The sequence below is a fragment of the Calypte anna genome, chromosome 1, assembly GCF_003957555.1.
Source record: "Calypte anna isolate BGI_N300 chromosome 1, bCalAnn1_v1.p, whole genome shotgun sequence".
In the NCBI taxonomy this organism is placed as follows: Eukaryota; Metazoa; Chordata; class Aves; order Apodiformes; family Trochilidae; genus Calypte; species Calypte anna.
The window spans coordinates 68,258,296-68,272,542 of record NC_044244.1 but is presented as its reverse complement, the minus strand read 5'-3'; the positions used below and the strand labels follow the sequence as shown (position 1 = coordinate 68,272,542).

General features: G+C 39.3%; 1 protein-coding gene across 1 annotated transcript in view; it reads right to left on the bottom strand.

Annotated features, from left to right (window-relative positions):
- Positions 1–10,906, bottom strand: part of OTOGL (otogelin like) — a 96,134-nt gene extending 85,228 nt beyond the window's left edge. The window contains exons 1-7 of the mRNA XM_030449521.1: positions 10,855–10,906; positions 9,838–9,877; positions 8,725–8,773; positions 6,707–6,767; positions 4,927–5,025; positions 3,592–3,746; positions 866–987 (exon numbers count right to left, since the gene is read on the bottom strand). Of these exons, the coding sequence (XP_030305381.1) occupies positions 866–987; positions 3,592–3,746; positions 4,927–5,025; positions 6,707–6,767; positions 8,725–8,773; positions 9,838–9,877; positions 10,855–10,906 (578 nt within the window). The remainder of the gene's footprint in view (positions 1–865; positions 988–3,591; positions 3,747–4,926; positions 5,026–6,706; positions 6,768–8,724; positions 8,774–9,837; positions 9,878–10,854) is intronic.
- Between the last annotated feature and the right edge of the window lie 3,341 nt (positions 10,907–14,247).

Here is a 14,247-nt window from a genome sequence, read left to right as displayed (position 1 = left end):
GGACTTGATAAGCCTGCTGTGCTGCATGGGGAGCTTGTTATGCTATGACCACCAGCAGCCCTCCTGGAGAGAGAAGGGTCAGACATCTGCAAATGGGGGAACTTAGAGTACATTAAATAATATTGATGACAACACTGTGTGTCTTCCTCCTTTAACCGAAAACCACTGAACAACATTGTTGCAGCACACATCCAACACTTATCTTCCCAAGTGGCTTCTGCTGGAATGAACATTATCACTGTACCTATCAGACTCAGATGTTAATGGCTATGAGCACAACATCCAAACAGATGACAAGAACACCTTAACAACACCTTGAAATTCATCAGGCAGTTCACAAATACATACTTACATACTAACAATAGACTTACAATAGACTTGCACTCATTGTTTTACTTATTAAAAAAAACCCAAACTTGGTAAATTTGGGGATTCAGGTACCTCAGAGATGTTTTGTACATTTATTACCCCAAACTGATTCAGACTTGTCCAGAAAAATATTATATCTTACACTAATTATAGCTACCAAGAATAAAGAATTATTGTCTTGTTCAAAGTTATCAGAATGCAACAAGGATTGGCTAACATTGTCTGGTGCAGATTTTTTCTATACAAAGTAGGGATGGGTAATCATTAGATTACAGCTGAGATGTGTAACACAGAGGGAGTGTGAGTGTATTGCATCCTCAGTCAGGTATTAGATCAGCACCACTGCATCTGCTCTGTCAGCCCTAATACAGAAGAGGGGGCCACTAAAGAAATATATAAAACTAATTTCTCTGGCTGGAGGAAAAGCACTAATTTCCCAAATTCCAAACAAGCTTTTTTGCAATAAAATGTTAAAACCCACCATTAGAACACTTACCTGATTCCATTTTTTCTTACTTCATGTCCTGAAATAATTATTTCCTCTTGGCTTGCAAAAAATAAGCTCACAGACCTCTGACAAGTATACACTGAACCATAACAGTGAGGACTGTTATGAACCTTGCAGGAGAAAAATATACACAATAAGAATAAATGCTTGCTTTCAAGAGTTTCATGCAATTTTTCATAAGCTCATATGTGATATTTTACATATCTATGCACTAAGCACTGAAAGAGCTTTACAAATAAATATAAAAAATATATAATAGATATATATATTATATATAGCTATTAAAAAGTTACAAAGATTTGCAAAACTACAAGGTCATGCTACCCAATACTACTGAGAAATACAGCAGCTGTTTAGTATGACAAAGAATCACAAGACAGTTGTTTAAATAATGGATGAAATACTCAGGTGTTTTGTGTAGATGAACTTTAGAGACACTATAGTGAGCAAGCCTGTAACTGCAAATGTAAGAATTTGTTATTTCCACTGAGGAGCACCCCTATTGCAGTTTCTAGAGGACTGATCTGTAAGATGGAACTACAGACCAATACAAAACCTCAGCATAATACCAGTGTTCTCCATGCCAGCTGAAACTGGCACCACCTGAACACCTCACCTGCCTGAACCACTCAAGATCTGTTGAAATTTTTCAGTGAAAACAGTGAGCAGGGTTTTGTTTTGAATCACTTATCAGCTTCTCTAGTTTGAGCACAGCAATGGAAATACAAGTTTCAGTCAGGCAGAGAGAGATTTGCAAAACTATGTGTCTCAGAAGATACTGGTAATACGTGACTTCCAAGTCTGCCCACTGTTAGATAGAGGTGTTAAACAGATCTCAGGTGCATGTTTTAAAAAATTAAAATCAAGCAACTTCTGCCTCAGCACGTCTACACTTTTATGGCAGTGAAGCAGATCTGCTATAAAATAATGTATAATCAAACCTTGGAAGGGGCATGGTAAGCCAGCACTCTTTTATAGTCTGGCAAAAAGGAGGCGACCCTTGAAGTCAGACTTCCTTTGCATTCCCAGCCTTTGGCATGGCAGAGCACAACTGGTGCAGGAAGGTCCTTGTCCCCAAAGACCACACAGCTTTTGTTGGCCACGATGTGCTCTTGAGTCTTGAAATCTAATGCAATCAGATTTACTCTGACTGATGATGGGGATATAGGTGTGCAAATTTCTGTGTATATGCTCTGACCAATTGACTATTACAGTTTTTCATTACCTTCCTGTGGTCTAAGTGAATTTTAAGCACATACACCTCCTCCAAGGGCTTTAACAAAGCTTCAACAGCTCTCATTAATCCCAGTGAGGCTGAGCAACCCAAACCTGTGTGATGCCCTGGACAGTGGTGCTTCTAAAACATGAACTGATTCTAGAAACCACTGAGGAGACAGGGCAACATGCGGTGAATGATAGATCCCTATCATCACCTAAATTAAAATGTAAATAGAGTTTAGATAGCTCAAATATGACTCCTATGACTGTATGTGCCCTCACTCCCTGAGGATGGGAGTTGCATTACCAGTTTACTGTAGATTACCAGACAGTGCTGAGAAGTTAATAGATTAGTCAAAGAGAAACATTTTGCCAGGGTAGTAATTGAAGCTGTAAAAGCAACTAGAGCTATCATCTTTGTAGAAAAGATGTCTTGGAGAACACATGAAGTGCTAACACATACTCAAACTTCTAAACTGACACAATCTCAGAAGTAAAAACTAGTTAGTGTCTTTGAGTGAAAAAAAAAACAAAGCAGGAAAAGCATTAGGTTTTTCACATGCATAAAGGTAATCATAATTAAAGATACAAATGTTACTAGCATTGACAAATGGTTTCTATGTAAACCTGGCCCAATTCAGAAACACAGTAAAGGAAAATCAAATTCTTGTGTTTTCTTCTCCTCTTTCTCCCTGAATTATTAAAGCCAGAAGGTCCATATTGTGTGGATTTGGCAAGGTTCTTGGCTCTCCACAGTGCAGCCTATAGTGACTGAAGTTCTTCAAAGTTAACTATGACTTTTCTGAGTAAACATTTTCAGTTTTTAGCAAACTATGATGAGATCATAGGTTTGAACTCTCCCTGACCCCAAAGTTACTATACTTACCAATTTCAGGAAAATACTAAAGAGTTCATTCCACACACAGAAGTCAAGATGAAGGTTTCTGAGCTGCTATTCTTCACTAGATGACATAGATAATCCAAAATTAGAAGACAAATCCCCAGAGGGGACAGTTTTTCATGGGCCACGGAGGCAGGTCCCCATAGCTTCTTGATGGCTGTGAATTGGCATCCGGGACTCTTGGGTGCCCAGCTCTCAGGCAGGTGATAGCTATTGGCACCTTACACAGCAAATCAAGTTGTTGTTTGGTTTTCTTTTTTTATAATTTGGCAGTTAAAAGTTTCCACTTTTGACCCACTTTAAGACCCACTTTAGCACTCAGAAAGGAGAGATCAGAGATCCTATTTGGGATAGGGGGAGTGAGAATCCCTATTTTAATGTACTGACTCTGTTGATGATCATTTCATCAGTGTTTTGAGTTACTGCACATAGGCTTACACATCTTCCAGCAGCACAGTTTTATAATTAAGTAAGCAGTACAACAGTTTGATGTATTTATTGCCTCTCCCCTTATTTTAATTATGATGAAAAGTAAGTCCTGTAATAATACACGGATCCTCAATGTGCTATTTCTAGTGTATGCTCACATACTTACCCAAACAGTGTACTGGGGTTCTGGAGTACTGCAGTCTTTTGCAAAAATATAAGAGCAGTTTCCTGGGAAGTAGTAGTAGATGCCATCAAATGTTTCAAAATGGTACTGCCCCCATGATTTGCAAATCCCATCTCGGTCCTTACCAGTGTTAGGTACTGGAGAGAACACACCAAATTTACAACAAGCGTGGTAATCAAAAATTGGCAAGTGTCACAGGCATCTACAAAAGTTGGAGCTAATAAAGGAAATAAGAGCTTATAAAGAAAATACATAGCAAAGACAAAGATAACCCCACTTCTCCAGATATTAAAAAAAAAAAAGTTAGTATATATATATATTTTAATCATTAAGTTGCAGTTGTAGTTGTGTGTGATCGTTGTTATTTTTTTATTTCTTCAGTGGAGTTTAGGAAGGAGATTGAGGTCCTGGAGCAGGTCCAAAGGAGGGCAACCAGGCTGGTGAAGGGACTCAAGCACAGACCCTATGAGGAGAGGCTGAGGGAGCTGGGGGTGTTCAGCCTGGAGAAGAGGAGGCTCTGAGGAGACCTCATCACTCTCTACAACTCCCTGAAAGGAGGGGGTAGCCAGGGGGGGGTTGGTCTCTTTTCCCAGGCAACTCTCAGCAGGACAAGAGGGCATGGTCTTAAGTTGTGCCAGGGGAAGTTTAGGTTGGATATTAGAAAGAATTTCTTTACGGAGAGGGTGATCAGGCATTGGAATGGGCTGCCCAGGGAAGTAATGGATTCTCCGTCCCTGGAGATATTTAAAAAGAGACTGGATGTGGCACTCAGTGCCATGGTCTGGTAACTGCAGCGGTAGTGGATCAAGGGTTGGACTCAATGATCTCTGAGGTCCCTTCCAACCCAGTCAGTTCTATGATTCTATGATAAATATAGGTAAATGATTTAGATCTACTCCAGACCCTAGAAGTCTATTCTTCTTGATCCTTATACACAGCAGATTTCAGAAACCAGTGCACTGAAATAGTTGATAATTTTATTTGCAGTAAGTTTGTTAGAAAATCACAGTGAATTTTCTATTGTTCAGCTGACTATGAAAATGTTGGCTAGCTACTGGCTTTCTAGACAGTAATCTATCTGTTATGGTATCTGTGTATCATCAAAGCCCAAGTGCTAAAACGTAGGCATTCCTGGTGTTGCCCTATTTATACCCCTTAACACATATCATTTGAATCCTCTTAGCCACTAGTGGAATGACAGTCCTACTACAGGAGAATCACAAATATGCTTTTAACAGTGTTTAAAAGAAAACCAAAAGCCCTGCATCTTAAAGATCACTTGATGCTGAAAGTTGACTCTTTTGGCCCAGAACTTACCAATTTGGCACCTGCTTCCTTGGGCCTGAAATAACTGGCAGTCACAGCCACCTGCCTCTGTGCAGGATGCCCCATTCAGGCACTCCTGAGGACACAGACCTGTAAGCAAGTACAGCAGCCTTTTAGTAGACACAGTATTCTGCAAACAGACTGAGAGATCCACATTATATCTCTTTATTTTTAAACGATAGTTATATTAGCTAAAAAAATTAACCACCAGTTCGATCTCCAGTTTTTAACATTCACTTAATTTTATCCTTTGTGTTCCTTGGTTACAAAAGCAGCAAAGTTCTCTCTCATTTGGTTTGAGACTTGTAAACTAACAAAGGAGCAAAAGGTCAACCTCCTCCCAGCAAACAAAAGGTCAAGTTCCCATGTAAAGAAACCAAATCCCAGTCCTGCTGATCTCAAAATACACAGGACACAGATTATTCTAATTGACTAAATTCAGCACAACGTATACATGTGTTCAGCTCCTACATTTAGCTTATGAACAGACCAGAATACATCATTTACATAGTCAAAACCAATTATAAATAAATCGCCCCGTCCTCCCCCCCCTGCTAAAAATAGTCAGTTAAAAGGTTATTTCTGCTTGAGGAGTGACTGGAGTCAGAGACTTCAGATTCCATGGGAATAGATTGTTTTATGCTATAATTAGTCATCGGTACAAAAGCAGTTTCATTTAAGGGTCTTATAGTCTGTTTGGAAGATAAGACATTAGTGCTTTCTACAAACCATTTGTTGAGGTGAGCCTAAATCATAGTTTCCCAACAGTGGAGAAGAGAGGTAACCCAAAAGCAAAATTTCATGAGGGGCTGCAGATAGCTGCTTTCCTTTTGGGGGGAAGATTAAAACACTAAACACAAACACTTAAAACCTTGCTGACAGAGATCAAAAAAGCATTGCAAAAAGCAAGAAGTAAATGAAATAAAAAGGGCTTTGCACCCCCAAGTAAGCCATGGAAAAGCTGACAGTGTTATTAAATGGGAACAAAATGGGACCTTAACAGTAAAGCATACACAGAAATTACCAGTTATCAAAACCATCATCCTTCACAGTGAAAATGCCTTTCCATGCTTAGTTTTTAATTTCTTCCATTTAAAAATTGTTTCCCAATATACACAGATACTCTGAAAATGTAGACAAAGCAGAAAATAATCCATACAGAACAGTAAGCAATTATTTTCTGCTAGTGTTAAACTCCTTTGTTGCTAGCATTGTGAGCTGTAAAATTTCATGTATTCATTTACATGGAAAAACACAGCAGAAAGCACCTGTCCAGGCATACATATTTTCCAAGAAGGCTACCAAAGTTCAGTTGCACACAATCAACTTTTCTGCCAAACAGCTTCTTTAACTTGGACCAGCTTTAGGTCTTTGTGCCATGCTTAAAATCCTCCAGGAGGAGGTGAATGCTCATTGCCTGGGCACGTCTGCCCCTTTTCATAACCAGTTACATGCCTATGTACATTCCCTGCCAAGGTCAGAAAACGTGGCAGAAAATAAAAATTGCAATGGAACTAAACTTTTTTTTAAAAAAAAAATGAAGGATTGGTTTAGTTAGCTCTTCAGATTTGGTTGTAAGGCATTATTTTGAAAGTACAATTTTAACAGGAATTTTCCCCGATTTAACACGGAGAAAATGAAACAGGGGAGGGTTTTGTAGGGACATAACGAGGAGGGCTTCCCAAAGCCAGGGTAACACAAAAGACTTGGTAGGATTGGCAGCGTTTCCAGGGCCCCCTCTTCTCCTGTAAATGAGGAGCATGGTACTGACCTCCTGGCAGCCTCCGTGTCAAGGTCCCATGAAGGTGTGACTGAGAAGAGGCAGTTTGAATCTGTCAGAGAAACATTAAAGGAAAATCAGGATGGTTTTGCTTTACTAACAAGCCAATATGAGCCTGAGGCCTCACAGTCTGATGCTGATTGGGACTTTTAATACAGAAGAGTCATCTGAGGCTTGGGCAGCACATGGCATGGTTGTGGACACTGCAGGAGGGATCAATAACTCATGATCTGTGCCTTATCCTGATCATTCCACTGTGGCCACTCCAGCTACAGCAGATTTCATGTCCTCCTCGAGATCCTTCAGCATTGCATTTCAGTTCATGCCACACAAAAGAGGAGACAGACCTGCCTGATCTGCTTTCTGCCTTGTTTAGGAACCCGGGAGAATCAGACTATGAGAATCAGACTATAAGTATCATAGAATTTTTCTTGTAATAGGGGCTTCAGAATTGGACACAACACTGAGGAAGCCCTAGATCTGACCCAGCACTCTGATACTAGAGCTTGTCATGTTGCATCATCCCTTCCTAGAACTGATCCCATTCCAGACAGAAAGCACTCCAGGGTTTTTGGCCCCACTAGTCTGATTGGAAAGTTTACCAGGGTGAAGTGCTGGGTAGTTTAATATATCTCTCTTAAATTTAGTCAAGGACAGTTTAAATCTTTTTGTTTTACAAATCTTGGCTCTTTTAATGAAATAGCTGTTCTTGCCTATGTTTTTTATTTATTCCCTCTCTGATGTTCTATGGGAAAACAGTTACACTTCTGAGCTCCCTAGAGACAGATACACAAGCCTTCAGCTGCACAACTAAGCAAAACATATTAAGTCTTTGTTTTCAATCAGTCTTCAGTTTTCAAAAAGTCTTCAATTTCTTTCTTCCCTCCTGCTGCCAGTAGTTCCCTATATCTGGAGCTGGAACTGGTGGATCTCAAAATGAACAGCACTGCTCAAGGAACAGGTTAGGTTAGGCCTCATTAATGCCTCGTACAGTGACACAACAACTTCCCTTTTCCAGCTGGAAATACTTTGTGCAATGCATTCAAGTAGCGCAATCTCTCTAAAATCAACCTGAGAACAACTTCTTCAAATCACCACTTGGAAGGCCGCTGCATAAAATCCATTTCTGGTACCTCTTGCCCATCGGCAGCTAGGGAGGATCCTTTCCCTCCCTGCACAACCACAGCCATTTCCACCTCCCCTGACCTATCCTCCTCAGGAAAGCAGCTTTTGACCTTTGAGTTACTTGCAGGAGCTAGATAACCTTGCTGAGACAACACCTTCCTTCTGAAGGCCCTTACGGGATGCTATGAGTCCCAAGTGCCCATTTCCCTCTGAGGCTCCTTTCACCTTAGCAGAGGATGTCACCCCAGCTGCTACTTGGTCAGGAGCCATGCATATCCCAAAGGGACTTGGAGAAAAGCTTGCGTGGTTTGGCTGCAGGCTCCTCACAAGATCGTGAGGATGGAGAGACCACCTTGGGCTTCCCACTTGGCCCCAGGCAAACAGGTATATAACCTGTATAACCATGGGCTCCTTCCACTGCAATGTGCACCACCAGGGGAGTGAGATTCCCCTGCTCACTATTAAATTTCAGCTCAGCAGTGCTGGGATGCAGTGCTGAAGCAGTGGTGGGCTGGGAGCAGCCACCGCATCAGGTGCGGGAGGAAGCCTGGCAGAGACACCACGGGGCCTCTCAGCAAACACCAGCAGCTTTTTGGGGCTCTTTGCTCACCCTCACAAAAGACAGGGGCATCATGATCCCAGGGTGTGTGTCAGTCATCTCATCTGGTTGGGTCACCCACCCGGTGCTGAGAGTGAATGAGGCCACAGGCTGTAGCTGGGGACAAGGGCACAGACTTGTCAGAGGAATGACTGCTCCTCCTCACTGTCCTCCTGTCACTGCGGCCCTTCTCCCCACAAAAGCTCCTTTGTAAGGATGGCAAAGGCCTGGAGCAGAAAAGAAGGGGAGGGCTTCCCTCCCACCCACTTTTGGAGGTATAACCTACCTTGGCTGTTACAAGATCTCTTTTCTGTCGGCTTGCATTAAACTCATTTCTGGAAGAAAACAAAAAGGATCTTGTATTATCAAAGGTCCCTAGAGCAACCTGAATAAGCAGCTCCCCAGAGAGAAGTCTCTCTGATTACCATCACTCTATCAAAGAAGTCTTTCTTGGGTTAACGCTTAAAAAGGTGACTTTTCTTTTTTTCTTTTTTGTCTTTTCATGATCTCATTTTACAGAACTGAGCAGCACTCTGGTCTCTGCTTGGACAGTGAGGTACCTGGAGGTTTTGAGAGAGACATCAACATACAAAATAAGCTTACAGGACAGGATACAAACTGTAAAGCAGCTTCATATTTACTTGATGCTGCATATGAGTGGTGGCAAGCTCCCCCGAGTGTTACTTGAATACTACGATGGCCCTTTCAGTAGCAAAAAAATACTCTCCAGGTGTAGCAAAATTAAATTTGTGATTTAGAAACAAGGGCATCAAACTCTAAAACATATTTAGTTTTATCAACAGTCCAAGATGGCATATCATTCGACCTGCATATGTGTTTGCTACAGGTATTAGAGGTCATTAGATATGAGAAGCTATGTCCAACTGGATGCTTTCATGGAAATTGATGGCATAGTTCCCATTTAATTCAATGGGATCAGGAACATTCCCTAGTTTGGGTGTTGTTTGGATTTAATCTTCTGCATTAAAACTTGTTTATTTTAAGGCCATATGGCACTTACTTCTATGTGCTTCTACTAACACTTAGGATTTTATCATGCAATTAAAACTGTAGAAGGATACCTTTTTAATGCATTATTCCAGTCATGAAATCATGATCTCATCCTGGTTTCATTCCATTATTCCTCTAAACTTTCTTGAGACTGGGGAAGAATCATTTTTCATAAGGATGTCTATTTTTCAAACAGGAGACTTATGCCTCTTACATAAATTCTTTGGAAAGAGTTGTAAACATTCTGAAAGTGTGTTTTATCTCTAACGTACATGTACATAACATCTTACGTGCTTAATTCAAGGCTATATTTTACCTTCTAGCTTGCACCACATCAGACTTACTCATTCTGTTTGTAGAAATTGACAAATAAGGAATAAAAACTTACCTTGAAGTTCTTCTCAAAAGAGAAATCTTGCAATAAGATCCTGTAAATTAAAAAGCCATCAAGTTAAATGCTTTTTCTACAGCCTCACTCTGCACCTGGCAAACAACAGCTTGTCAAGTTTAAACAACACTGTCAATTTTTGTTCTTTAATGTTCTTTAATTTTAAGTTTTCCAGAGCATCTTCAGACAAACTTTTTTTCTGAGTCCAAGTGATATAGCACTACATGTTTTCCTTCCTTAGAGTTTGATTCTCCAATATACTTATCACTTGCAAGTTTCCACACCCTCAGTTCTGATATATGAAAAAGAGTAGAGTTCATTGTTCTTCAGAGGCTCAGAACAAAATTGTTAATATACAAGAGGTGCTCACTTTCCAGAATCAAAATTTTAGGGTGGTTTCCTATAATAATTTTCTGAATGCTACTTGAAAGACTCAATTGGGAATAATTTCAGGCACTCTAGAGTCCATGCTTTAAAAAAAAATAAACTAAGAAAAAACAAACAAACAAACACCAAAATCCTTTTCTCTCATATTGCCTTAGAAACCCTCATAGCTGCTGCAAGAAAACAATTCAAAAGGTACAGTTGCATTAGACAGAAAACATTATCATTTTCAGAAGAGCAATTATTTGCTCTAACACTCTAAAAATGCTAAATTAAACTGCAGGTGCACTCTGTTCATTTGAAATCATACCCTACTGAAAATCATTAGATGCTTACTCATCTGGCAATAATGGTAAAGAAGAAGGAAACTTAAGATTCCATTCCCAAATGCTTGGTTTGAAACAATTTGACACCCAAGTAGATGTTTTGTTTCTTTTTCAAAAAGGAGCTATATTTTAGCTCCTACACCTGTGACAGAGAGTGGTTACATATAGTTTCTTAACCTGTGTTAAAAAAACACAGGTCAAAAACATACTTTATAATGATAGATAAACAAGGAGCTGTAATATTAAAGTATTTGGCAAAATCCTTTTAAAAGTTAGTATTACCACAAAAATTAAATAAAGTTCTTACCTTTCAGAGAGGACAGCAGCGAATGAAGCAAGAATATACTCCACAGTATCATTAAACTTAGCTTTCCCACAATGTTCATTTCAGCATAACTTAGTGATGGGAAATGTATCCAAATCAATGGCTTTGACTACAATGGCATCTTAGACTTATGTAGTTCTCCAGTGTGTCTAAATCCTTTAGAAGTTAGTTGGGAGCATTATTTGAAATAATGTAATGCAAAAAAAAAAAAAGGAAAAGAAAATGAAGCATCAAGCCTGGTAGCTACATACAGCTTCAGGAGCTCTGCATCCAACTTTCTGGCTGCATGTCTCTCATTAGCAATGCATGGTAGGTAACTCCTCAGCAGAGTCTGTATTAGTTACACGTTCACTAGACCTGCAAGTTCTGCTCTCCTGTTGAACTGAATTGGCCCTTTATAACATAACAGACAATGACACACAAATGCTGCCATATCGTGATGGTCTGAGAGTTCCTTCAGTCATCAACACACCTTTGTGTGCTTCAAGGCTTGTGATGAGTGCTGCCCTTTATTACAGGGAAATATTTTTGTAAGACCCAGCAATGATGCTACTGCAAAAATAAATAACCAGGTGGGTTTAGAGATTAACATATTAATATTCCGTATATGCTCTAAAAGGAGAGAGGTGAACTTCCATTAAAAACAACAGATGGATTTTCAAGAATACTTTAGATATATTTTTGTGTATAATTTGCTTGTATTACAAAAGAAAACATCCTAGAGGATATTTAATCTTTAATAAAATGTGTTACGGAATTTTTGCATCAGCAAAAAGGAGAAAATTCAACAAAGCCAACTGGTTTTGTTTCTAATTTTCAGCAAAATATAAAAATATCATTTTACAAAAATTAAGTGTTCATATTTTAAAATAGATAAATTTTACCTGCTTTACCCTAATATTAACAGAATAATTAATAAGTGACATTTTGAAGACACATATGATGCTAATTGAAATTGCTCCTAGTCATTTTATTTTGTGAAGCCTCTTCTGTCTAACCCTCCATTTCTTTGTAGGATGTGCTTTGTCAGACCTTCTGAGCATACTACAGAAGATGGGTTTGGACCAAAATAAAATTTAGATGTTGATGGCCTCTCTCAGGTGAAAAGTTCTACCACCATTTCTTCTAGCACTTCGTCTTCCTTGCTCCCCAGATGGACAACCAGAGAATGCAAAGGAGAAGACACAGCTCCTCCAGCCACAAAAACAAAACCCTGTGTCCACAGAGCACCCAACACTATTCGTGCAGGTTTGAAATCACTGGTGGCCCAAGGACACTTACTGTAAGCTGTTACACCACTATCCTGCCTGTAGAGTATTTCTTAAGAATTCTTTTTTATGACTGTTGGACCTCAGAAGCTGGCATTCATATCATTCACAAGAGTTTTTCCTTTCTTTTTGTTTCTCACTAGCTACGAGCTGGCCGCAGGGACTGGCCGCTTATCTGCAGATGGATTGCATCACCCAGCTTAGTTTCATCTGCTCCATGTTGAACAAAACCACTCCGGACTGCAAAAAAGAAGCACAAGAAGGGATCTCCTGAGCCAAATTAACACACTCATGTACTCACCCTCACAGACAGTAAACAATTATGTAGGCACCTAACTTATAGTAAGTGGAAGACACTACTCAATCTTTCATATTCTCATAAATCTACTCTTGGAGTACTCTACCTTATGTTGCTCTCAAGAGATGAACCCAAGCATTAGAGCTTCCAAACTCCATCACTGGTCTCCATGTTACTGTACTTTCAAGCTAGGTCTGGTTTGGGAAGTCTTTTAAGCTCCTTTGAGGAGTTCCTCACTTCCTCAGTTCCTTCATATTTCACTCCATGTTTGATATGCAGCTTCAAAAATAAATCTACCCACTCATATAAATTAATGCTTTTTGTTTAAGAGAAACTATCAAAACTACCCTTTTTCTTTTTTGTTTTTTCTTCACAATTTTTCTATAGCAAATTTGAGGGAATATTTAGGGCATGGTAGTGTTTAACAGGTAACTTCTAAAGTTTAAAAAAAAGCAGGACAAGCCTCATCAGCTGCAAAGGGACTTTTGAGAACAGCAGGCTTCATTAGGTCTGCTCAGGACAGGCTAGGAAACAGCACAGTCCCAAGCACATGAAGGATGTCAGCTAATAAGGAAAAAGAATTATTCAGCCAAGTACACTGAACTGTAACTCAGAGGACTATATTAAGAAATAGATTTTAAATACCAAATTGAATGAAATTATATCGAGGGAGCAACATATTATCTACACAAGTAGAATACTCACAGATCAGGACCTTCTGAAAAATTTGAACAGAAAAAGTACAAGAGAAAATAGTAAGTTTTTTAAAGTAAACAAACACAGTGCTCCAGGCTTAAAAAGTAGTGTTGTTTTCAAGGTACAGATTTTTTTAATATAAAATGTAAAAATGTCATTGTCTGACATTTGCGTATTACACTTAAAATCAGTTTGCCCCAGATCTTACCACATAACATCTGAGATGACTTTATTACATATAGGGGTTATGCAGTATATCAGCATTATAAACAAATGGTTGAGAAAATAACCACCTTCAATACCACAAGTAAAAGTTTTTCTTGGTTTGGAATTGGGCTCACTGTGACCATTAACAAAATGCAACACTTCTCAGCACTCACACTACAGCCCTCATTAAACTGGGATTTTCAATGAAGAATTCAAGTCAGGCCACACTTGCAGGTGTTCTCCTTATCTTCCTAAGGATTAGTATCAGTGAAATTAATTAAAGAACTGGTCAATGAGATATTGGGCATTTCTTCTTTTCCAAGAACCACCTCCACAGCTTCTCAGGAAGCTTACTAGGGGCTTAAAGATCAAACTGTTAACTATTTCTCTGTTTCTCTGATCAGTCACAAGGGCTTGACTGACACTCCTGTAGAACCAGGACATCAGGAAACATTTTTATAAACAAGTTTTCTCTGTAAACCTTCAAATTTCATGGTAGTTAAGTTTCCCCAATGAAGTTAGGCCCTCTAGTGGGTGATGAGTAAGTAGCCATTTCAAACAAAAATCTTAAAGCCACCAGTTTGATTCCACGAACATTTCTCATTTAGAAAGTTAAGTCTGTGAGAATGATATCACTCTAGAAGATTTTTACAGGGGCATTTTTATAGGATCAAACTTCAGTTCAGAAAGCATTTTTATTATGCTAAGAGCCTTTTGGTTGAAGAAATGACACACAAGATACTATCTCTGAATATATTCCTAGCAATGCAATTTTTATTTTCAGCCTTCCCATAAAAGAACAGCAAACCAAAAATCCCCAGTTGTTAGAAGCTGTTCAGTGGGCAGAAAACCTGACACATCAGATTTCCCTGCAACTCTGAAATCCACCCCTAAGGTTACTAGCAT